Below are 25,252 nucleotides of genomic sequence, written 5' to 3' on the forward strand. Positions count from 1 at the left end.
CACCATCCTCTAGTCAACTTAGGTGTGCATTCCTAAGTGACTCATCTTAATTAACCTTGGGCTGAAGCACCAGTAGAATCACTCTGATCTGTGTGGTGAGTGCAGCAGTGGGGAACTTTTCTCTTTGTGTGCCCAGAAATAGCAGCAGGACTGGAGAGGTCCTGGAGCTCCAGTCTGGGGTGTTTAGAGAGGAATCAAAGATTTCAGCTTAGACTCACATGTCTGATGACAGCTGTGACCTTTGCAAGGCAATGCCACAACTCTACAGCTCCCTCTCCTCAAGTTCCAGGCTGTTGTGACAGGCACAGCGCAGAATGCAGGGTTTCCTGTCAGAAACCGGAAATAATGTTATAAAACAACCCCTACTAGCAGTTCTTTTCCAGTGCAGCTTTTCTGGGTCAATCCCACTTGCATCATAAATTGTTTTGCTATCAACTTGAAGATAATGGGCTGATGTGTTTGGTTTGCTGTTTTATTGCATTTACCATTGTCTAGGTTTTTTATTTATTTTAAAAACTTGCCAAAGACTTGTTTTTTACCAATTCCAGGAATATTTCTGACCAGAATGTTGGGGCTTTTTTCAAGTAGTACTAGATATTATTGAAGCAACAGATTCCCCATGCAATATTTCCCCCCCTTGATTCTACAGCTCTACAGTTTCATTAATTCATTTTTTTTTTAAATAACACAAATAACACAACAGGGAGATTAATCAAGGGAAACCATGCTCTCTCAATTAACCTAAACTTTTATTTTAGGCCTCTGTATAAAAGGGATTTTCTGTCTTACAAAAGCTGAAGTGAGCTGCTATGGTATTTCTTTTCAGAAAAAGCACAACTAGTTGTGAGATGGCTTAGATTTAATTACACTACACTTATTTTATTCAATTTCAGAGCATTAGCACTATTGTATAGTATATTCTGTGAACTTCTCTAAGCTTCTAAGTCCACAGCGGAAGTGGGAATTGACTGGGAGGGTAAATAGAGCCAAAAAACTTTTTAAGACCATACTGCCTATTTATTTTTCAAATCCCACAGAGTTTCACTTATTTTAGGGGCTTTCCATCTGACCTTCTTTGGGGTGGCACACAGGGTTTGTTACTCAAATAAAAGCCTACTGACATCTGCAATTCCACCTATTTTGGATGCTGTTCCCTGATCATTGGTTTCCCATTGCTGTGAAGCATTCCACCATCACTCCTCCTCTGAGATTTTCATGCAGTATATCCTAAATGGAGTTGCTGATTTGATTGTCTGTCTCAGATGTTAAAAAAAAAATAAGTCACCAGCAAATTTAAGGTGTTAGTAGCACATAGTTGTTGGGTTATTGGCCTCATGGGGGATCTGTTTGGCTAGCTCTGGACCCCAGCTTCACCGACAAGGACAAAAGCAAAAGACGGGAGGGGCTCTTCCTTCTCAGGATGAAAGTCACACAACTTTATTGTAGAACCACTCCAGGGAAGAATAGGGGCCCAGGAACGTCCAGGAGAAGAAAGGAGGTGTCCAGGAGAAGAAAAAGGGAGTCTGCCTCTTGGGGGAGAGGGGCAGAGGAGAGGAGCTACAGCCAGTAGCTACAGCCAGTAGCTACAGCCATGCAGTTGTATGTATCTGCATACAGATACAACTGATGGGAGGGACGAAGGGAAGAACTAACCCAGGGGAAGATCACCACCACAGGACTTTGGAGGGAAATATGGAGCAAACCGTGTGATACAAAACAAACTACTCAGTGCAATATAACAAACCCCACCCAGTGCAAAATAATAACTAAATAAACTACTCAGTGCAATACAACAGCTCCCCCATTTCTGCTAAAACAAATTTTTAAAAAAGAGGTGTTGGGCCTATTCTGATTCAGAATATGAATTTGTCCACCACTTATGATTTGCAGGCCAGTTAGGTTGCCTTTGGTACACAAACTGTGCGGTTGAGTTCTGAGGTAGCAGGAATTAAACTATTAATGGCTTTTAAAGTAAAGCAACATACGACTCTGAGTGCTAACACAGTTAGGAAAATAACAACAAAAAACAACAGAATTGTTTTAACTATTGAAGTCCACCACCCCAAGAGTCCCCAGCTCTTGACCAGTCTGCAGAACCAGTCTTTGGATTCTTGCTTTACTTGTCTGATCAAGCTTTTCATTTCTCGGAGAGCTGTGTGGATGTTGAGATGTTGAGTGCTTTCAAGGTTAAGTTCAGGCAACAAAGTCCTTCTAATTCCTGGCATTTGTGTCCATGCAGCAGCAGGAGGAAGTCTATGGCTGCACGATTTTGGAGTGTGGCCTGCCTGGTAATCTCCTCGTCCTCTAGGAGGGAGCTGATGGCAGTGGACGTCAAATTCGCTTGTTTGATCACCCAGCACTCTAGGTTGCCCAATTCACCTAGAGCTTTGGCTGCTGCGACCCATGGCAGGAACAGGGATACAGCAATTCTTTTTGACTTGACCCAATTAAAAATTTCTGAATTGCAATTTGGGTCTAAATTGTCAGCACTTCTCTTTTGAATTTTGTTGGCCGAATTGTTTTTTCAAGTCCATTCACCAATCAAGGTTTGGTTGGGTGCCAACAGGGACAACCGCCCGATGGTACGTGGCCCTCCTAAAAGCCGAGATGGGATTCCTGCCCATGCCCGATCTCCACAAATTAGAAAAAGACCCTTAGGGAGGTTTTTGGGATGTGAATGGTATGGATTATCTACTGTAACGTGGCTTAAAATATTACACCACTTTTTGGCAGTGAACTCTTCTCTATATTGCAGTAGGTTGTTAAAGGGTTTAGTGTTAGATAATGGGCTGAATATAAAGTGAATGCAGTATGGTGCTGGGGAGGAACCCAAATGCTCTAATTCTTGGGGTTCCTGAATGGCTCTGAGCAATTTTGGTAGCCACTCCTCTATGGGGTTCTTGATCATTACAGCCCGCTGTTGATGGGTTTTGTGTTGTTGGATGGTGCAATGTGGGACCTGGGTCAGGCATAGGTGTCAAAGCTGGCTGGATACTCTCCAGCTTGTAATGGAATCCATACCAGGCAAGTAGACATAGGGTCTCTTGCTGCTGCAGTAGACAGGCATATATTTTCTTGTTGGACCATCTGTGCCAGGGTCACCCAGATGTTTTGGCTGAGGGATGATCCACGTGGCTGTCAGACTGCTCAGCATGAACAGGATGACAACTTGGACAGGGCCCATTGCGAGGTTGAGTGGAAGGTATGTTTTTTATAAAAAGTTAAAATAAACATTTTTAAAACATATTAAAAGTCAGGGGTCTGTTGGAATGTAACCAGATTTCTTAGGAAGGTTTTCTCTCCTTTTTCTGGCAGTGTCGTCTTTTTGAAGCAACAGCTGCTTGTTTTTTATCCCCTTCTGCTGGTGTTGGATTTTTGGGGATGAAAGGTTTTACCCACTTTTGGGGTATCCAATGTGGGCCTGCGGTGGTAGATATGCACGTGTAGCCACACCTCCAGGTAACAAGCTCAAAAGGACCTTTGGTTTCCCAAGTTTCTGTGTCCTTAATTAGGGCTGGTGGACACTGTGACAAACTGATTATTACTGTGAAAGTGATGTTCCACCGGAGGACTCATATTTTCAAATGAACAATTCAGGAAATTAATTGTAAACAGGGCTTTGCAGAGCTTTTATTGTGATGACATCCATGCTGTTGAACTGCTCTGCCTAGCCAGGACTTGTTTGAGCATCTGGTGGGCACGCTCAATCACAGCTTGACCTGTGGGGGAGTGGGGAATGCCTGTCTTATGCTCCATTCCCCACTGCTGGACAAACTCTAGGAACTCCTTTGATGCATATGCTGGGCCATTGTCAGTGTGTGAATTTCTCTAGAGATCCCCAGCACTGAAAAGGTTTGCACCAGGTGTTGTTTGGCATGCGCAGCCCTTTCCTCTGCATGGGCAAAGGCATAAACCGCACCTGAATATGTGTCTATGCTGACATGTACATATTTAAGGTGACCAAAACTAGGAATATGTGTGATGCCTGTTTGCCACACTTCACAGCTTCCAAGGCCTCGGGGGTTAACCCCAATACCCAGCGATGGCATGGCCTGTAGTTGGCAACTGGGACAGGTAGCCACAATGGTTCAAGCCTGACTCCGTGCTAGTTGGAACTGATGGATTAGACACAGATTAGGCACATTCTGATGGTATTGCTGGTGACTTAGCTTTGCTTGTTGGAAGACATCTGGAAGGTGTGCCATTTCTGCTGGGGTGACAAGGGAATCTGCTTTGCAATTACTTTCTGTGATTTTGCTTGGCAAATTGTTATGTGACCTCACATGCATTACACAGAACAGATGGTCTCGATGTGAAACTAAATACATTAGTTTTGAAAGCAACCTAAAGAGATGCTAGTTTTCGATGTCTTTGAGAACTGCCTGCTCTGCCCTGGACACTACTCCTGCCATGTAGGCTGAGTCGGTGACCAAATTAATTGGCTCCAAGAATTTCTCAAAGGCTCCTACAAGTGCAGCCAGATCGGTGACCTGGGGTGACCCCTCCACAAACTCAGCATCAGCTTCCCAATGCTGAGTCTGGGGATTTCGCCAAATTATCACCAACTTGTGGGATGCCCCGGATGAATCAGTGAACACTGTAAGAGCTTTGAGTGGTCTATGAACTCCTTTTCTCAGGAGGATTGAGGTGGAATTCTTCATTAAACAGCCTGTGTGACCGGGCGTGGACTGCTATTTGTCCACTGTAGCTGTACAGAGATAATTGGAGGTTGGCATTGTTCTGGAGCAGGTGCTCGAACATCTCTTTGGTCAACCTCTCAGAACAGTTCCTTCCCTCCTTAGAAAGTTTGATGGGGAGGTGAATACACCTAAAGTCACAACCAGCCAGCTCACACAGTCTCATCTTGGCTTTCCAAATCAACTGAGCTATTAGCTCTTGTAGCTGTGTGATGGTTTTGGATTGCTGGTGGGAGAGGAAAACCCACTCTATGATTGAGAGTGAATCCTTCTTCCCTTCAATCCATTGGAATATCAGGCCATGTAAGTGTGGTAGTTTTGCCAGGACAATGAATTTGAAAGGCAGCTTGGACTGATAACGATGAGCCTGCCTCTTGGCCACAGCTTTCTGTGCTTTTTGGATTGCAGTTTTTGCCTCTGGGGTCAGTTCCCTGGGAGAAACTAGCTCTGTCTCCCCTTTCAATAAATTCAGGAGGGGATCTAGGTCCTTGTTGGTAAGACGTAGCCAGGGCCTGACCCATTTCAAAGACCCACACAGGGAATGGAGATATACTTGGGTTTTGGGATCACTATTAATTTCCAATTTCTGCAGAACAATGGCCCATGCAGTGATCTCCAAGCCCAGATACTTCCAAGGTGGCATCCTTTGAACTTTTTCTCTTCCTGCAGTTGGAATCTGTATTAAAATACAAGTCCTCCGGGCTTCACCCAGGTGCCCAGCCTGTCTGGGGGAAAACCCTCAGAGGACTGGTCCACGGGGAGGATGTGGCGGGACCCGGATAGCTCCACCGTAAGGACGAGAGGGCTCCGAAGTGGCTTTATTCCTAGAGGCTTTATTTCAGGAGTGTCGCAGGAACAGGAGGGTGAAACGAGGGACACAAACTCTCCAGAAGGGAGCGAACTCCGGAAGCCCCGAGGAAAGGCAGGGCTGGATATTAAGGGCAAAGAAGTGGGTGTGGTTAGGGTACAAGACAGCCAACGGGCAATGGGTAAAGGGGGGGAGACAGAGTGGGGTGACATACAGAGAACTAATCGGGGTACAGAGGAGGAGTGGTATTCTAACAGGAGCCAATGGGGGTAACGGAATAACTGAACTTTCTGGAACTGGGGAGTATGCTAAACATTGATTGACAGCTCTTCTGGGGTGGAGAGCAGCAGTTGGTTGGCAACCTTTTTCTACACTGTTGCTGCCTCCCAAGGGAGAGCAGGAACCCATCCCACAGGAATCTAGCAGAGGTTAAAACTTTAACCACTAGGTCAAGTGTGTGTTGGAGTGTAGTGTCATCGGGGGTGCACACAAGCACGTCATCCGTGTAAGTGGAGGATGATGGCTTCCCATTTTTGGGTGCACACCGGAGACAGCAATGAAGTCACATACCACTGGCAGATGAAAGGACTGTATTTCATGCCCTGAGGCAATACTTTCCAGTGGTAGTGCTTCATTGGGGCTTCTCGATTGATGGTAGGAACAGAGAAGGCAAACCATGGGGCATCTTCTGACTGTAGGGGAATTTGGAAGAAACAGTCCTTGGTGTCCAGGACAGCCAATTGCCATTTTCAGGGAAGTATCACTGGGGAAGGCATCCCTGGTTGGAGTGACCCCATGTCCTCAATTACTTTGTTTATTTCCTGAAGATCATGGAGGAGTCACCACTTATCCTTCCCTGGCTTTTTTATCACAAAGACCAGGGAATTCCAAGGGCTGGTGGTCTCTTCTATGTGGCCTTTGGCCAATTGTTCTTCTACGAGCTCCTTGAGCACCTTAAACTTTTCCTTGCTGAGTGGCCACTGATTTACCCAGACTCTGGTATCTTCCAGCCATGTTAACTTGTGGGTAGGGCACTCCACAGTGTCCGCCTCTAAAAATCCTGGGGTGTCTTAGGGGTAACTAGTTTGACTCCCCACTGGGACATGGTGTCTCTCCCCCACACGGGAGCTTTGTAGTCAGTGACAAACGGAAGGACACACGCCAATTTTCCGTCCAGCCTCTCAATTTGTACAATGCTTTTAGAGATTTTTGCCAATGTGACTCCTCCTACACCTTGGATTTTGCCAGCCACGGGTTGCAAGTCCCAATGTGACAGCCACATCCTTTCGGGTATGATTGTCACATCCACCCACATGGAGATGGTCTGTTCCACGGGTTAGGTTGTACCCCATAATGGGTTTGTCCTCGCCAACCATTTCTGCCCAGTAAATGCCAGGTGCTTTGTCATCTACTGGGATTTCTGCTGGAATGGGAATGGCCTGGGTGATGATTTGCCCTTTGGCCAAATAGAAGGGTGGCTGAGGGCAGCGCGCCAGGAGAATGTTAGGTATAGAATGAAGCTAGGTCATGGGAGCCACCTCAATATCCACGTCTGTGTGAGGTGTCCCCAGTAACAAAGTATTCACTGTCCAGTCCTGTGTGATCTATTGTCAAGTCCCGTGAGTCCTCCCGCAGGTCCACTCCAATGACTGTCCAATGAGTAGACCTGAAAAGAAAGGCTTTGGTGGTTACAAGCTTGAAACGCTTTTGAGGCCGCCAGATTTTATTATGTGAACATTTCTTTTGCTGTCCCACATCCCACCTCCTGACGCCGTTGAGCAGGATGGGAACAGAGAACTGCAAATCAGAAGGCAAAGAAAATGAATTCTCTTTATTTCAAATGCACCGCTGTATATATAGAGAAGACTAATTTCATTGGTCTTAGAGTAAAAACATGTCACACCATTGGTGTGCAGTGAATGATGCACAGTGGCAGAACATATCTATAAACAATGTGAATAACAAGATAGATTAGAGAATTATTTACATTCTTTCCCAACTGCTTCCCAGGCTCTCGCCTGGTTAGAAAACTTTTCTCTTTCTTTCTGACTGAGCTGAGAATATCCACAACCTCCCTTCCTCCCCCTTTTCTGTTTTGAGGGAGGTTTTCCCCCTTGTGGAGCCCACTGCATTTATATCGTGGCACAGGGCAGGCTCACGCTCTGGTCCTAGTTTTTGTGTTTGAAGGTCTTCTTTTTCTGCTGCTGACTTTGGGGGCAGTTTTGGGCAAAGTGTCGTGGGTTCTTGCAGTGGAAGCAAATGACATGTTGAAACTGCTCTGGTGACATCTGTTGCCTCCTGACTCCTGGAGACGGAGCTGCCACAGTCCTTGAGTTTGTTGACCTTGGTGTCACTTCTTGTGCATCAAACAGCTCTGCCTTCCTAGCACACGCTTCAGTTATCTGTGGTAGCATAGGTGGAGGGTCGAGCGGCAGTCCCAGGAGCACCCTGTGGCAGACCTTGTTGGTATTTCTCTGAGTCATCTTCTTAATCAACTCTGCCTGTGTCGCTGGGTCTGGTACTTGTCTCTCTTATCCGTGCATGGAGCCGGTCAACAAACTGCAGGAAACCCTCTGAAGACTGTTTAATATTAAGGTAACTACCCCTAACTTCAACAGTTGGTAGCTGGTTAAAAGCCTTTTCTGCACCTTTTGGGATTTTATCTAGGGCAAATTTAGATAACATCCGAGCTTGGTCCTCAGGGTTAGCCCACTCCCCTTTGCCACATAGATGTTCATAGGTGATGTCTTTATTTCCTAAATCTTTTGCACCCTGGGTGCTTTGCTGAAGTTCTACCAGGAGTCCCACCAGGGATCTCTTCCAAGAGCTTTCCCATAGATCAAACTCTGACTGGGTAAGCAGGCACCGGAAAAGATCTCGGAGGTTAATAGGAACAAATTCAAAGGATGTTAAAGTGGCTCTTATCATGCTTCTAAAAATTTCACTGTGTCTACCAAAATCTAACTGACTTTTACATAACTCCCTATTTTTTTGGTAGGAGAAGGGCTGATAGTTTCTAGGGCTGCTTCTACCACCAGTATATAAGACAGGAGCCACTGAGGGAATTGCTTCCTCCCCCTGGTTTTGATCCCCAGGGTTTTTCCTTTCAGCCCCACCCCCGTGGGTCCTGGCAGGGGGACCACCCCCTCCATGCAAACCAGCAGGGGGACCACCCCCTCCCCCAGTCCCACCCATGTGGTCACTGGACAAGGGACCACCCCCCACCCTGGTCCCAGCCCCTTGGGGAGTGGGCAGGGGTCCACCCCCCACCCCACGGTAACTGGGCGGGGATCCACTCCCCTCCCCAGGCCCCACCCCTGTGGGAACTAGGCAAGGGCCCACCCCCCACCACTCGGCCCCACCCCTGTGGGACCCGGACGGGGAGGGGCATGGGAACTAGGAACAGGCAGGGGGGTAGAGCTGTGTGGGGAGGTGGAGCAACCATGGGAACCAGGGGCAGGGGGGGGGGGAGTGTCCAGAGGAAGGACCAGAAGGGGTTGTGGGACCAGAAGGGGTTGGGGGAGGGGATAAGTGGATGAAAGGGGTTATGGGAAGAATAAGGGTAATCAGGAGGGCCCGCCACGTGGCCACCACCATCCTGGCCCCTGACCATGTGGTTGCCGCCATTTTGGGGATGGGGGGGGTCACAACATGAAATTGGGGAAGCAGGTTAAAGGGGTGCAGGGAAGTTGCTCTGTCAACTTGCACACAACTGCCAGAGCCAGGGTACTGAGCGGGAGGCGGGAGACCAGGGAAACAGTGGCTGTGCCAGGTACCCTGCATTTCTTGGGATGCCTCGCATGTCCTTCTCTCTGTTGCAGAAAACTTTGCACCCATTTCTGATTTATTTTCTTCCTGCACACTTGTATCTACCTTCCTTACAACCAGCACAAACAGAAACTGAAAGTGCAACAATGCCCACAGCCAAACTAGGGAAAATGTCAGCAGTTTTCTCTCCCCTAAGTGAAAGGTAAGAGCAAAACCACTTGCGTGCAAAACTGCGCAGCTTTCAATATCGCCGCCGGCAGCTGCCAGGCTCTCCTGCACCGCGTGGCAAGCTGCAGATCAGCGCTGCCCACGCCAGTCCCCACCACTCATGTGCGGTAAGAAAGCAGAAGCTACGGTTTCTCCCTGTGCTGCCTGTGCCCCGCCGGGGAGCTGCCACCATCCGCGCACCGCGGAAAAACCGAAACCGCTGTGCCACAGAGCCGGCGTCGCCTGTGCGGAAACCGCTCGCACTCAGAGCCACTCCGCCAGCACCACACTGCACAGACCCATGCCACCGGTGCTGCACTGCCGCCAGGAGCTGCCTGTACACAAAAACCCCTCCACATCAGGCTTGTACCCTTCCCCCACACTGGGAACTAATCCCCACCACCCGGGGATTACTTTGGGGTCCCACTACCACTTGCGGGGTATACTCAACCCTTCCTGGGGACCTGGGTTGGCTAGAACACTGTAAGGAAGTCCTCTGTCCAGAGACCGACCTGTCTTGGGCTGGACAGGCTGCCGGTCCCTCCCTCATGATTTTCCGCCGTCCAAAAACTGGCTGGAACCTCCGAGAAAGCTGACAGTCCAAAAGCTTGTGAAATCCACAGGTGGATTACGAGCTGCTGTGTGGTGTCTCAGACCTCACGGGAGATGAGACCACGTGGGCGCCAGCTGTAAGATTGACCCTGGGGCCTTTGGGGTCCGATCCGGCTAGCTCTGGACCCCTGGCCCCTCTCAATCTCACAAGGACAAAAGTAAAACGCTGGAGGTGCTCTTTCCTCTCGGGACGAGAGTCCCAGTTTATTCTGGATAGGAGCCGCCTGGGAAAGAAGACAGTGTCCCAGAGGGACAAGAGAGCAAATGCCTGATGATGGGAGATTTTAAACCCAGGGGAAGGGGGCAGAGGCAAGGGACCACAGCTAATGGGATACAAGTGAGGAGAGAGCAAGGGGATGAGTAGATGAGGGAAAAACCACCACCACTGGGGCTTAGGGGAGAGGGGAAGACCATGTGATGTGAGAGGAGAATCCCATGAGGATACAAACATACTGTTTAGTGCAAAATACCAAACTCAGTGCCAAACAACACCTAAATAAACTATTTAGTGCTATACAACTCTGTAGGAATCCCCTCAGGGATCTCTTCCAGGTACTTTCCCATACATCTAACTCTGATGGGGTAAGGAGGCACCGTAAAAGATCTTGGAGGTCAGCCAGAACCAGTTCAAGGGATGTTAAAGTGTCTCTCATCATGCCTTTAAAGATTTCACTGTCTTGGCCAAATTCTTTTTGGGTCTTGCATAATTCTCTTTTGCTTTGGTAAGAGAAAGGCTGATAGTTTCTACTTCCGTTTCCCTTACCAGTATATGAGACAGGAGCGGCTGAGGGTATGGTTTCCTCCCCCCAGTTTTGATCCCCAGGGTTTCTGCTTTTGGCCCCACTCCTGTGGGACCTGGCAGTAGGGGCACTCCCCCCGTGGGAACCAGGAAGGTGCCCACCCCCTTCCCCAGCCCCACCACCGCGGAAACTGGACAGGGGACCACCCCCTCCGTCAGCCCCACCCCTGTGGGAACTGGGCAGGGCCCACTCCCCCCCAGCTCCACTCCTGTGGGAACCAGGGTGGGCGGGGGGGGGAAGGTCATGGGAAACAGGAACAGGGAGGGGGGTAGAGCTATGCAGGGAGGTGGTGCAACCATGGGAACCAAGATTGCAACATCCAGGAGCAGGGTTGCAGGATGACGTCACGCAGGGCAGGAACATGGAGGAAGGGGAAGGGGTGTCCAAGGGAAGGAAAGCGTTATGGGACTGGAAAGGGATGGAGGAGGGGATAGGCGGGCAAAAGGGATTGTGGGAAGAAGAGAGGTAAGATGGAGAGCCTGTCACTTGGCCACTGCCATCTTGGATCCCAGCCACATGGTCAGCACCATCTTGGATACCGGCCATGTGGCCACTGCCATTGTGGGGATGGGAGGGTAACACGAAATTTGGGAGTAGCATCTGGGTTAAAGGGGTGCAAGGAAGGTGGTCCGTCAGCCTGCACACAACTGCCAGAGCCAGGGTGTGCTATTCACATTCTCTGAACAGAGAGAGACATGATTCTCTCTCCCAGGATTTTTCCTGGGAAGCTGTGAGATGCAGTGAGAAAGCTCAGAGAAAGAAGAAAACAATTCTTATCTCTTTTCACTGCTCCTGTTGTTTGGCACATGTGGAATGTGTTATGGAGATTGTTTACGGAAGAGTGATTTGTTAATTGGACACCGGTGATGGTTGTTTGGATTGACTGGCCAATTGGGTCAAGGCTGTGTCGTGACTGTGTCTGGAGACAGTCACGGATTTTTCTTTAGTATCTTTTTAGTATGATATAGTTATAGTATAGTATAGAATTAATGTAATATAATTTAGCTTAATAAAAGCAATTTATTCAGTCTTCTGCAATGTGGAGTCAGAGTGCATTATTCCCACACGGGGGGGGGTCGAACTGCTTCGATACCAGCGTGCTGAGCAGGAAGCAGGAGGCCAGGGAAACAATGGCTGTGCCAGGAGCCCTGTATTTCTTGGGGTGCCTTGTGCATCTGTCTCAGGGTCAGGGAGGAGGGGTAGCTTACTGTGGCCATCCCTTCACTTCCTTCTTAATCAATTCTTTTCGAATTAAAAGGAGCACCAGGAGAAATTTGGACACTGTTTTTTCTCCTTGTTCTATTTTGGATGTTAGCAGTTCTCCAATTTTGTCCTGGGCAGAGACAGAATTTACATTCTGCTGGGTAAACTGAGGGAAATGGAAAGACAACCAGCAAAGAAACTTTATTAACTGTTCTCTGGAAACGTTAACATTTCCACTACCTAAGTATTTCGAACTTGGGTACAAATGTCCCCTCTTTTGCGCAGAAAGCCCATTCTGATGTTAAAACACAGTCTACGCAACTTAATCTACCTTCCTTCACAACAAAGCACAAACAGAAACTGAAAGCACTTCAATTTTCACAGCTAATCTAGGGAAGTGTCTGCCGTTTTTCCCCTCTCCCCACCTCTGAGGCAAGATGCAAAAAACGCATGTGTGCAAAACCACGCAGCTTCTAAATTGCCGCCAGCAGCTACACAGGCACTGTCTGAGCCGGGGAAGCCCATGGATTGGCACTGCCTGCGCTCGTCCCCACCACTCACCGCCACCTGCGTGCGGCGAAAGGCACGAGCCACAGTTTTCCCCGCTGCCTGCACCACCCAGCTGCAAAACACTTTACATCACTCCTGCACAGACACTTACAAGGAAGTTTTGCTGTGCAAGCAGTAACCTAAGAATTCCCCAGAAAGTTTAATGTTTTGGAAAAAGTGACATGAAATATAGGTTAAGCCAGCCAAAGTTTTACACCTACATACACTCAAACTTTGAAGGCAAAAAAACCTGAGTTGTATAAAACACATAAGGAAAATACCAAGATCAACCTTGCCCTAGGGCTACATTATTCAGAAGATATTTTCCACCTTTCTCCCGTCCAAGGAATATCCTCTCAATGTGTTAAACCCAATGTAAATGAGGTTCAAATCCAGTCAAAATTCTTTATAGCTCCCACTAGAGTAGCCAAAAATTGCAATCAGGAGCAAACATTCACACTACAAAGTCCTGCATCCAACTAACCGCAGCAACAAAAAAGCTTTTTATGGCCCAGGTGGGTTGTTTTCAGCTCCACCCACCAAGCAAAGCACCTGTGCTCCTGCCCCAGGGCCCCAGTCTTCCCCAGTCTGGGTTTGGAGGCTTTGTCACACATGGTTTAGGCATCAGAAGAATGTTTTGAGGTTTAAAGGCTATGAAATCTTTTAACAACGTGTAAAAAGAAAAAAATTGAGCCAAAAAAATCTCACAAGAAGATTGCAAAATTTCCAGCTGCTACACAAAACTACAGAACAATTCTGAAAAGGTCAAAGTTTCAGACATAAATCTAAATTATGTCCTTTGTGTATCTTGTAATTGCACTCCACTCATTTACAGAAAGGTTTTCAGTAGCCAAAGAGAAGTCCAGGTTGATCTTGTCTGTAAATTGCAGATGAGATGCAATGCGACCCTCAGCTGCAGTTCTCTGATATGCAGTAATATGTAGTTACAACACATTTTTTTCCAGTTAGAAAATGCAGGAAGTAACTCAGTTTATCCACAGTCAGTGTTTCCTCCTTGTAGTATCATACCTTTATCTAAAGAAAGATTTGAGTGAGCAGAACAGAAATAGCTAGAACCTCAAGAGAGCAGTCTGTTCTCCAGTATCACAGTGTGTGTTTCTCTTACAACATTTCTGTGGGTTTTAATTAATTTTCTAAGCATTTTAAGTATTTTTTTGAAAGTTGAATAGAATGGAAGAGTTTCAGTCCAAGGACACATGGAATGTATGCAAAGTTAGCAGAAGGACTAGTGAGTCACATTCCTATTGCTCAGTAAATATTCTGTAATAGCAAAAGAGCTGTTTATTATTGAACATGGGGTTATACTAAGAGGAAAAGAAGTAACCCACCTTCTTTCCTGATACAAAATTATAAGAAATCATATGTTTTGGTCTTGTTGTATGAAATTTTAAATTTCAAATGCAAGATGAATTTGCCTGTTTTCAGTTTCAAAGTGTGTGTGCAGACAATCAGACAAGTTTAATTACCTGGCCACCTGCCTGGCATGTACTGCTCCAGTCTTTCCAGACTTCCATTAAACTTGCACTTTCTTATATTTTGCAGTGCCCTCCTTTTGGGGTTTGGTGAACTCAGCTTGGAATCTTTGCTCTGTTGGGAAAAGACAGTCGCCTGTCAATATTGAAACCAGCCATATGATTTTTGATCCCTTCCTAACTCCTCTTCGCCTAAACACAGGGGGAAGAAAGGTAGGTGGTCTCTTTTCTGGTGTATAAAATAAATGGAGTTAGTAGATTAAAAAAAAATTGCTATATTTTATTTTTCTAAAGCATTTACTTTTATCTGTCAGCTCCAAGGCAGAATAACAATGTAGCATGTTTTAAAGATAGTCCTCAAATCACTGAACTAATCAATTCGGTTTATCCAGCTGAAGGATTGATATTTCAATTCTGAAATTATTGTATACATAAAGCACCTTGAACCTTTTAGCACTCTTGGCAGTAGTCATTAGTTTATAATGGTTTTATGTTGCTTTTCTTATGTTGGGGTGCCTAAAAGGCTATTTTAAAGTATGTATTGCTTGTTCCATGCAGGCAGTTGTCTCTTACCCAACCTGTGTTACAAACCAATACAGGTGAAAAGGCACTGTGAATTACAATATCAGAGCAAGCAGAGACTCCAACAAAAGGTTATTTGAAAATTATTTATCTTCCCTTATTGTCATGACAAATGAGATGTCCACTGGAAACAGTGTGACATTCTAGCAATTTGCTCTGTACTTCCCATGGAGGTTCTGGTGGCACATGTGCAAATACATCAGAATTGATGTGGGCTTTATCACAGAAATGCTGAAATAGTGGTATAGTGGTGTTGTTATTACTGGAGGGCAGTAATTCTTCAAACTCTGGCCCAAATTTCAGGGTAATATTTACATTTTGCTTTTAAAATGGAAATGTTTGGAGATTTTTAGTTTTGATTAAAAAAAAAAAAAAAAAAAGCTAAAAAACCAAAACTCAGAGTTTTGATGATTCTGCTATGCACATAACGGCTTACACATTTCATGTTATTTATAAATTACAGAGTGACAAAACATGAAATTCAAGCATGTAGAAGTTGTCAGTGAGTCAAATGCAGGAGGTTCAGAATATTCAGTGTCTTCAGCAGTTCTAAGAATACAGCTGGGTATTTGTACCAGCTCAGAGTGAAGTGAGTGTCTGAATATTGATAAAATTTGGAGGCACTGACAGACTGGAAGATGCTGTATCAAGGATGAGGTTCTTACCATGCTTGCAAATACTGCTGCTGCTGACCTTCTATTGAAGCGATATGTGGAATAAATAAATAGACTCCACAACCTGGTGTAGTTATGAAGTGGGTATGTATGTCAGCACCTGGCACAAGTGAGATACCTCTCCAAAATCTTGTGCCCTGAGCCTTGGTCTGACCCACACCTTTATTCCCAAAGGTGTTCCATATGCAATACATTACACAACCTTTCCATGCATATTCAACCCCTGGCCCCACCTGTCCTCGCCTCTCATGCTAAATAGGTCCATGCCCTTCTGGGCACGCGTGGTTTGCTGTGGTGGTCATGTGGGGGGGGTCTCTCGGTGATCTCTGGGGCTGAAGATTGTGGTCTTCCTCATGATTGAACTTTTGAACTTTTCTCCTTTGTGCGTGTGCTTTTGGTCCTCTGGTGCTTATCTGAGTAAGTCTGATAGGCTTGGAGACAGAGGAGCCTCTTTATCTGGGTTCTTTGCATCCTCAGTCTCCTCCGGTATTGTTCTTCATGCAAAAAGCTTCAGAAATTTGCATTTTCCTATGCTCTTTGTACCATGGTAGAGGTTTCTTAAGTAAAATATTAAAATTCAACACATAATTCTACAAGCTAAAATTTAAATGCTTAATTCATTTTGTTAACTCAAGTGAACTCCAAAAATCTCTATTTCACTATCATGTTACAAGAACAGGATTTGTTCTTCATGTGATTTGTCTTAGAGAGACTTCCAAAATGGTTAAATCAAAATTCTCCTCTGAGAAAAAACATTGCAATTTTGATGCCTTAATAAAAATTCTTTGTTCATAGTTAAGGCTTCACTGAGGATTTGATTTGGCAGGTGGTGTATTTGTGTTCACTTTCTCAGTAATGTTTTTTGTATGTTAAAAAGAGAGGTGTGTTTCATATGGGCTGAAGCATTTCAGCTCTCAGCACTCAGAATCAATTGCTGTGGCAGCCAGGGAATTTCTTGGACAAGACTTAACTGTGATTATGCTGTATATGAAAGGGTTTTATGGAACTGATCCTAAGAAAAAATAATGAATAAATAAGAAAGGGATTTGATGTGGTTTAAAATTAAAGTTATAATAAGGTAGCTTACATGCACAGTGAACAAGAGAGACAGCTACTTGCACACAATCACAATTATAAATCTCTTTTGAAAAAGGGGCTGAGAGGACACTCAAGCTCTAAGAGAGAACAAGATGGAAGGAATTATTCAGTTCAGTTGTTCTTGGAACAATAACTTTACAAATTTTTTTGCTATTCATTTAGAAGTTCAGTTTTATCTGAGTGTTGTAGATGTCGGTGGGAAGAATGATGATGTCTAACTCCATTTCAGAAGGCTGAATGATTTCTTTATTATAATTATGCTATAATACATTAATATACTATATAAAAGAGGATACTAAATACTACATGCTACTTTCTCTATCATACCTAACTCACTAACAACTCGTGACCCTGTTCGCCAGAGTCAAGACACAGGTGGATCCAATTGGCCATCAGGCCCAAACAATCCACCATGATCCAACCAAGTGCTCACTCTGGGTAAACAATTCTCCAAACACATTCCACAAGAGAAAAACAAGGAGCATAAATATAAATTGTTTTCTCTTTCATTTCTCTCTGTGCACCTCAATAAAAGATCCTGAGAAGGAGAGAACTGTGCTTGCCACATCTGAGTTTAAAAAATATTTATTTAATTTTGAAAGCAACATATCTACTTTGTGTGCTTCACTTTGGAAATTAACTTAGGAGGAACAGAAGTGACTCACCCACAGGAACAGAATCCAAGACCAATCTATGATCACTGACCTCCTCTTACACTTTTCACTCCTTGCCACTCCTTTCCCCTGGGCTTTATTTTTAGTGGGGAGCATTGCTTAATTTCTGTAAACCAGTTACCTATTTCGTTCTCCCTTCTCACCTTGTCAGACCAAAACTGTTCCATTCCAGTACAGAATTTGTGTCTGAAGTTTCCATTTAAGCACATCTCTTTCTAGTTCCTTTAGATTATTTTATTTCAGTGTTAGTAGTGAAAGCCTTTTAGTAAACCAGATTGAGACTTTCCTACTGTTTTTTAGACTGCTTGGAAATAAAGCAATATTTTTCTTTCTCCTTAAGAGAAGAAATGATCTGATAGGAGAGTATGAAGGACAACATCACTGTTCTCCTACAAGGGGAGAAAAGCCCAGTGTGTGGCCTTTCACACAGCAGGCAACTTAATGGTTACTTCTGGTCTGAGGCTGAGAAGAAAATTCTTCCCATTCCATTCAGGAGTAAATGAGATGGCAGTGTTATTTGCCAAATATTTAAACCTCTTTGATCCAGTTTTTTGCAATAAGGTTTCAGTGAGCAGTGATATATTGCTTTTTGTGCTGTCCAACGATTTCAGGGCAGTATCAGGTCACACATTTACAATTCAAGCACCATCAGATGTTATTGTAAGTTGTGCATTTATTCTGTATGTGTGATTCTCCATTTCCTGAGAACACTTTGCAGGTCCTGAAGTCTTGAGTGTCATTGATTCAGATACTTGGATTTCAAGATCCAGAACCTCAGCACAAGATATTTAATGAGTTTACATGCAGAAGAAGAAATGCTGCTTTTGAGGAAACTCCCCAGGTTCCAGTTCTCAGGCCCAGCTTTGTCTCTTAGTTATCCATTTTAATGAATTTAGCAAACAGCCCATTTTAGATAAACAGCCCTTTCTGATAAATAATGCCAACACTTATTAATTTGCAAATTACACTCCTCCATGTCACAAAGAATGGCACCCTTTTACCTTTTGCCTTGGATTCATTTAAGCACCAAAGCAATCCGCACAATAGAATATCTTACATTTAGGCAGGAAGCATCTTGGGTTTCAGTCTTCAAAGTAGGGATTTCCAGCCTTCATGGGTGATTGTGGTAGATGAACAAACCACCGAACTTCCCACTGACCTGGTCCTTTGCTGGGAATCCTTCCTCAGTTCACCTCTGCAAGAGCTCTGCCTTTAGTCCTGCAATTTTTGTCCCTTGCCATTCTGTAGCCCATCTGACTTTGGTCTCCTGGTTCTCTGTGGACTTAATTTCAAAAGCCCCATTTCTAGAATTCTTTAAGACTCAGCTACAGTTCTTGGCATACTTTTTTTTCTGTTTTTTTCTCCTAAAAACTTGTTGAGCAGCAGCATTTCCTTTAGACAGCAAGTGCATCCCTGACAAGTAATTAAATCTTGTCACATCAGTGACCTTATGTCTTATGAGTCATTTTAGGTCACACTCAAGAACTGAAATTGTTACCTATAGCAGGTAAAGTTCTGTTTAAAACCACTTTATTTTTAAGGCAAGCCAGGACATTACACCTGATGTTGACCCCTGGGGAAATAAAAGGAATTGATGTCTGCTGGCCAAGGACTGTTACTCTATAGCTCAGTGTGCATAAATATAAATAGAAGTTAATCAGCAAGATCCACACATCTGCCTGCTCATACGGGGCATTAATGAATACAATAAAGTATTATTTAATTTAATATCCATATAAATAATTGGTTCATTCTATGCATCACAAGATAATGGCTACATTCAGCAGCTTCTAAACTAAAACAGGGTAGGTGAAGAGAGATTTATGGATTGAAATCAGTTAAATGGCTTCTCTCCCAGTTAGTTCTGATTCCATGCTGTTCAATCAATTCAGAGTATTACTAGCATTTTTCTCAAGAGTGCAATATATAACAACTGCCAAGCTTTGCTTTGGTGATTACTAAAAGGACAGATACTGGCATGAACCATATTTCAGCACTGCAGGAATATAAAAAATGAAATGTTAGAAATGGTCCAGGAGGAATGGATAGCAATAAGACATCAATGTAATCTGTAAACTGACTTGTGATAAACTTTTAGAGGTCTTAATAATGATTTTTGATGTAGAGTAGCTTTGGAAAGTCAAAAGTCTGACACAAACATCAAAAAGTTTAATGAATAAAAAATGAAACGTGGTATTGCTGCTTAAATAACTTTTTACCATTTCTAATGCTTCTGCAGTTCTGCATGTTCTGGGATGTGTTAGTGAGTGAACTTGCAGTGGAACCAGCAGGTTAAAGTAACTTGTATATTCACCTTCATCATGGAATTTAGAATAGGAAAAAAATGCTGGTTTTTTTCAGAGGTAGACTGCAGACTTTGCTGTTAGTAGATTGTGCACAGGGGAAGACAAGTCTAGGGTCTGCATCTTATTCTATATCGGGACCTTTCTTTCCTTACTGCTTCAGTTGTCCATGAGATTGCATCAGTTTGGAATATGTGAGGTCTCAGATGGGCATTTTGGTGTGTTCTCAGTTTCTGGTTGTCTCTGACACAGATCACCCATGAAATGAGTCCTGAACAGGCACAAGAATATACTTCTGCAGCTTCTTCATTACTCTACTTGACATTTAATCTTTTCGGGTGCCATAAAACAAGCTCACTTGTCTGCCATGGGAAATTTCCTGGAAAATCCTAGACCCAGAGAATGATTCACTCCATGAACAGCACTGTACTCTGCTGCTGAGCTTGGGATATGATCTCACTTTGGCAGGAGTACCTTTCAAATCATGTTACTGTCTCTCAGTTGCAGTTGTGCAGTGATTCAAAGCAGACCGTGGTGTCCTTTCAAAGGTGGGTGTGCTGTCCATGGAAATGCATTCACTGGATGTAAGCAGAAACATCAACAGGCTCTGCTTTTCTGGACATTGGGCAGCAGATCAATTAGAAGGTTAAAGATGTTATTGAAGCTGGGCTAACAGATCCCAGCCAAAGGCCTTGCCCATCCTTCCTCCCTCCTCATGTTTATTTCAATCAGTTGCTTTCCAGTTTTCAGTCCCTAATGATGAGACTTAGAAAAAAAAAATAGACTGGAGCAGCTGGCCTCCAGCTACAGTTTGATATATTCAAAAGAATTTTCAAATTTGCCCACATTATTCTTAATGCCCCTTTCTTATTTTCTAGTAGACTCTATGTGCTGCATTGATAGTATCTTATTTGGATTTATTTCATCCTGCACTTAGGTCTATTTATAAATCTAGATATTTATTTCAAGCTTTGCAGAAGTAGAAGTAGCATATATCTTGTCTGTGTACATTATTCTCTACTTGGGCTTATAGTCTCCGGTATGAAAAAGGCTGAAGATTTTTTTCTCTCGCACTGATCCTGCTGTTATAGTAAAAGTGTGCAAGTCTTCTCACGCCATATGCTTTAAATGAAATATAATTTCATTCAAATGATGATTCTTTGCTTTTTTTTTCTTGTTACAAACATTAATAAATGTATGACATATTGAAATGTAAAAATATGTAATAATATGTTATTTAAATTGTGTATTTTTGGCACAACATCAATGAAATACTGTTAACTGAGAGCCCACTCTAATGGATGGGGATGTTCCATGTAATTTTGTACATAGAATTTGAATCATATTACCAAGGTCAGTATAGCTGGGGAAGGTGCAGGCATGTCCAAGGTTGTTGTTCAGCTGCCACCAGTTCATGAGCCAAAAATCCTGCCATACTAAACAGAATTAATAAGAATCCATGTCCCTCTCCTCCTGGTAAATCCTGACCTCAGCATTTACAAGTCTGTGTTTGTAGTTTAATGCCAAAAGGCTGCAATTTCTGTATATCAGAGATTTTCTTTTCTTCTCAGAAAGCAAATGTTAGTTACCTGTTATGGTCAGTCCATCCTTTAGGAAGGTGACGTTCAGCATTTAAGTAGCTACATCGCTACTGTGGCTACTAGTGGCTGCCACCCCCTGTGTCTGAAATGGTTCTGGAATTCTGTAAGTGTGGATTAGGACGTGAGTGGGGACTTCATAATGTGTGTAAGGTGTCTGCTGCCCATCTGGGCAGGTGCCACACTTTGGCTGAGGCTCTTTGTGGCAGCAAGCTGCTGATCCAGCTTTCCAAAGAGCTCTGCTGGTGGTAGCTATGAAGTGGGAGCTGTCAAGGCCTCAGCTCCTGACAAATTGAACCTAGCTATTAAGGAAGTGAGGGAAAAGGTTCTTTTTAAAATTTTTCCCTCACTTTCATCCAAAATGGTTAAATCAAGAAATCATCAAGAAATCAAGATGTTCAGCAGGTATTTCTGCCTTGCACCTGGAGTGGGTACTGTGTGAAAGACATATGTCAGTTCTGCTGTGAGATAAATGACACTGCTGCCATTCCCAATTCTGAGTAGTATTTGATGATGCTGGAGAGAAGTGCAAGTTCAATGTTTCTCATCCCAAAAGTGTTAATCTGTGATGATTGAAAACTGAAGCAGGCACAGTTTGCTTATAGGTGGAAGAATTAAACTATGTATTTTAGGATTAGATGCTAGAAAGGAGCTTAAGGGGAAAAACTGAAAAATTGTCATCAATTAACTCTATTTAATAATCAAAAACAAGTCTGTGGATCGGCATGGGATCTAGAGGGTGGAGGAGTGGGAGCATTTAAGCTGTATGTCATTCAGCAGGCTGAGAGAAAACATCAGTAGGTGATTCTGCAGCAGAGGAGGAAAATGTACATAAATCTGGGGTACAAAGTTGTTCTTACTGTAAGAGACAATGTGTATTACAGGGGCTTATAGGAAAACGGGAAAGATTAAATAATCCTTTTACATGTACCCTTTTTTATTTGGTATGCATTGTTCCTGTACAGAAAGTGACAGAGACTCAGAGCTCAAAGTGGTACTGTTGGTGTGTGGTAGCTATGTCACTTAGTAAGTGTTTGAATCAGTAACTCTTTGTCTGTGTTGTGTAATTTCCAACAGAATCAATTAGAACTGAGCACTTTTACGTCCAACAAGGTATTTTTTATCAAGTCATTGCTTGTATCCCTGAACAACAACCAGACCCAAACTACGAGGGTAGGTCTGACAATGGACATTTTAGCTTTTAAGCTGGGAAAATAAGAAAATAAAGTTTAACTTGACAGCCAAAAATCATTGGGCAGTTTGAACTGGAAAATGTGAAGAAGATGATGAAAATAAACATTTTCTCTTGTAAGCTTGCATAGAAGAAGAGCGTGTACTGCATTCTTATTCATTGTAAAAACTCAGTGCCACCTTTGTCAGGCAGGCTGTTCAGCAGGAGAGGATGTTTCACAGAACACAGTAATATGTCATGCTGCCACAGAGATACATGTGGGATATACACTGGGATGAGGAGGAAGGGGAAGGAGAAGAGTGGGCAAGGGCTAATAATAACAAATCTTTGCTCTCTGAAGATGTTTAAAAAGAATTGATTAAAAAGAAAAAAATAACAGCTTTAGCCTTTATTCCTTTATCCTTTTATCTGTGTCCCAGCTAGCAGCTGGAGGCAACATATCAACACTGTAATTTGCTACTGATGATATTAAACCTGTGCACTCACATTTCTGCAGTCCTTTTCCTGCCACTCTGCAAAGAGTGCAGAGAAACCTATCACAGATACAACTTTAAATCACAGCATCTTCCAGGGCTATGCCAATGGCAGCACAGCTGTGGTGATGTGGCATTTAGAAGCTCTATTGAAGTTCCTTTGCCTTCACTAAGTGTTTAGCTTTATCTGTGTATTTCCTCTAGTCCTGTATCATACAGGACTAGTTAAGACCTCTACCAAAAACAGTGTTCAAATGTACTGAGCAAAGAAGCTCAGTAAAAAAAAAGGATTAAAATGTGAATTATTTTTAATCATACAAATGTACTTACGATATTGTCACAGCCCTTCCAAATAACTGTATTTGTGTGTTTACTTTGGTAAAGCATATTATTTATGTGATGGACATTAATAGCTACTTTTGAGTGACTGAAATGATGCAGATATACATTTGCGATCTCTTCCTCAAAGAAGAGATGGTACTGAAAAACCACAGAGCTGCTGTGGTTTTTGTAGCATGTAGATGGATTGGGATGTAAATCACTATGGGACAGATATGGGGCTATTTACTGGGTATTGCTCAATTAGAAGCACAGAAACACTGTTAAAGAGCCTTCCTGGTTTGATGTTGCCCAGGGACATATTGAATGTTGGAGACAGAAATTCTACCCTCAGAACCTCCCTGCCAAGATAGATTTTGCATGGACAGAAGGCAGTGATATTGGAGATCCTTGGATTCATCAGCCACAACAGGAAATCCATGCCTCTAAATCTCAACTCCAGACTTAAAACTTTGGCACTTTGTCTTGTCTATTAGAAACCTTCTCAGTAAAAGTAAACCACAGGCCACCCATGACCAGATGGATGTTTCATCCAGATTTTTCACAGCTTACACAACATTTCTTTTATAGATGTATATTTCCAGAAGAATACTGTTTGAAAGCACAGGGATGTATGCCAGTTTTGAACAGAATATTCATCTTATCATGCAAAGTTTTGTGCCATCTAATTACCCATTTGTCTCAACCTAATCTCCCAAGTCTTTGAACTAGCATCATGTGATTAATGTGATTTTTTGTATCTTGTTTGATTTTTGAGAGGGCTTTTTGTGACAAGTCTTCTGTTAACACAAGGTGTTCCATAAGCAGAAGAAATAATGTAGCATGGTTTTCTACAGAATCCCATTTTAGCTTCTTTCATTTTAACCTCTGTCTCTCATTATCACTTCTCCACTACTCCATGGATCCCTTCATTAAAAGACAAAGGCAGAAGATTCTGTGGCTATTTCCAAGTTCTTTGTGGATGCTCCTGTTGACTGCCCAGTTGACTGCTGCTGACAGGAGCTCTATACTAATCTGTTTTATGGAGTTTTACCTGCCTGGTCCTCAGCACAAAGTGTGCTCTTTTCTTCCAGCCAATTTTCGCAAAATACTGAGATTTCTTCTTTGTCAAAGCTGGATGAAACTGGCCAGGAGATAATGGAGTTAATGTGGGGAAAATAGGAAACTCTTCCCAAAACAGTTACTATTATAGTGAATTATTTGCAGTATATTTAATCATAGGCACTTACTAAAAGCAGTGTCTGTGAAGACAGGAGCTAAAGAATTAAGTGATAAACAGGGAATTTCACAGGTAGATGTATATTAAAGGAAGAAATTGCATATCTTGCATATTGCCACCTATCACATCACCACAACAGTGTTTGGCTGCTGTTTTCTCAAGCAGAAATGCATAATTTTCAATATCTTTCAGGGAGCACTGAGGATTCATCCTCATAAGCATAATGAAGTTAATAAATTAGTAAAAATGTAACATTGCTTGGATAAAAATCTTACGGAGTCTCTCACCCTAAGGAGTTTTCCTTCTTTCTTTAGAAGATCCTGCAGCATTTGCTTGTTGATCTGCTATTTCCTTACAGCTGTGATAAATGTCAGTCAGGGAGGTAAAGCAGCACAAAGCCTTCTGAGAGCCATTCAAACTGCAGTGCAAGGACACTGTAAGGACTGTGGGACTTAGCCTGAGCAAGGGTACAGCCAAAATCCTCCCCAGCTCGTTGGTCAAGGTTCACAGGCCAAAGGGGCACAAGGGAATCTGCTCAGAAGTACCAAAGCCAGCTCAGAGAACCAGCAGAGGAATCAGTTAAGTTATGAAAACAGGGTGTCTGAGCTGGCACTGCACAGCTGCTGTGAAGCTCAGCCAGCCACAGTGGCCATCTCTGCATTCGTGTCTATGGCTTGGGGAAAACTTCTGCCCAAACAGTAGGATATATGTATGGATTGGTATTTTTCCAATGTCATGTTCTTTAAATGCTGTTTGAAGTTGAAGGTTTGGTCAGTTTCCCTTAGGATATCACTGCAAATATCACCAAGATGTTTATATATGTCCAGCTCCTTTTCCTACTCTCCCAAAACAGAGCAAGGAAAGAGGAAAAATTATTTAGCAGAGAGAAGTCTGAAACCATTTTAATGATGAATGTTCACCTCTGCAAGTGAATGGATAATATCCTCATGAAAGGATCAATCC

General features: G+C 43.5%; 1 protein-coding gene across 12 annotated transcripts in view; it reads left to right on the top strand.

Moving 5' to 3' along the window:
* Window positions 1–25,252, top strand: part of CA10 (carbonic anhydrase 10) — a 256,270-nt gene that overhangs the window by 88,041 nt on the left and 142,977 nt on the right. For all 12 annotated transcript variants that reach the window (XM_053960061.1, XM_053960065.1, XM_053960066.1 and 9 more), the window contains one exon: window positions 14,208–14,350. In XM_053960061.1, the coding sequence (XP_053816036.1) occupies window positions 14,208–14,350 (143 nt within the window). The remainder of the gene's footprint in view (window positions 1–14,207; window positions 14,351–25,252) is intronic.

The sequence above is a fragment of the Vidua chalybeata genome, chromosome 19 (assembly GCF_026979565.1).
Source record: "Vidua chalybeata isolate OUT-0048 chromosome 19, bVidCha1 merged haplotype, whole genome shotgun sequence".
Taxonomy (NCBI): domain Eukaryota; kingdom Metazoa; phylum Chordata; class Aves; order Passeriformes; family Viduidae; genus Vidua; species Vidua chalybeata.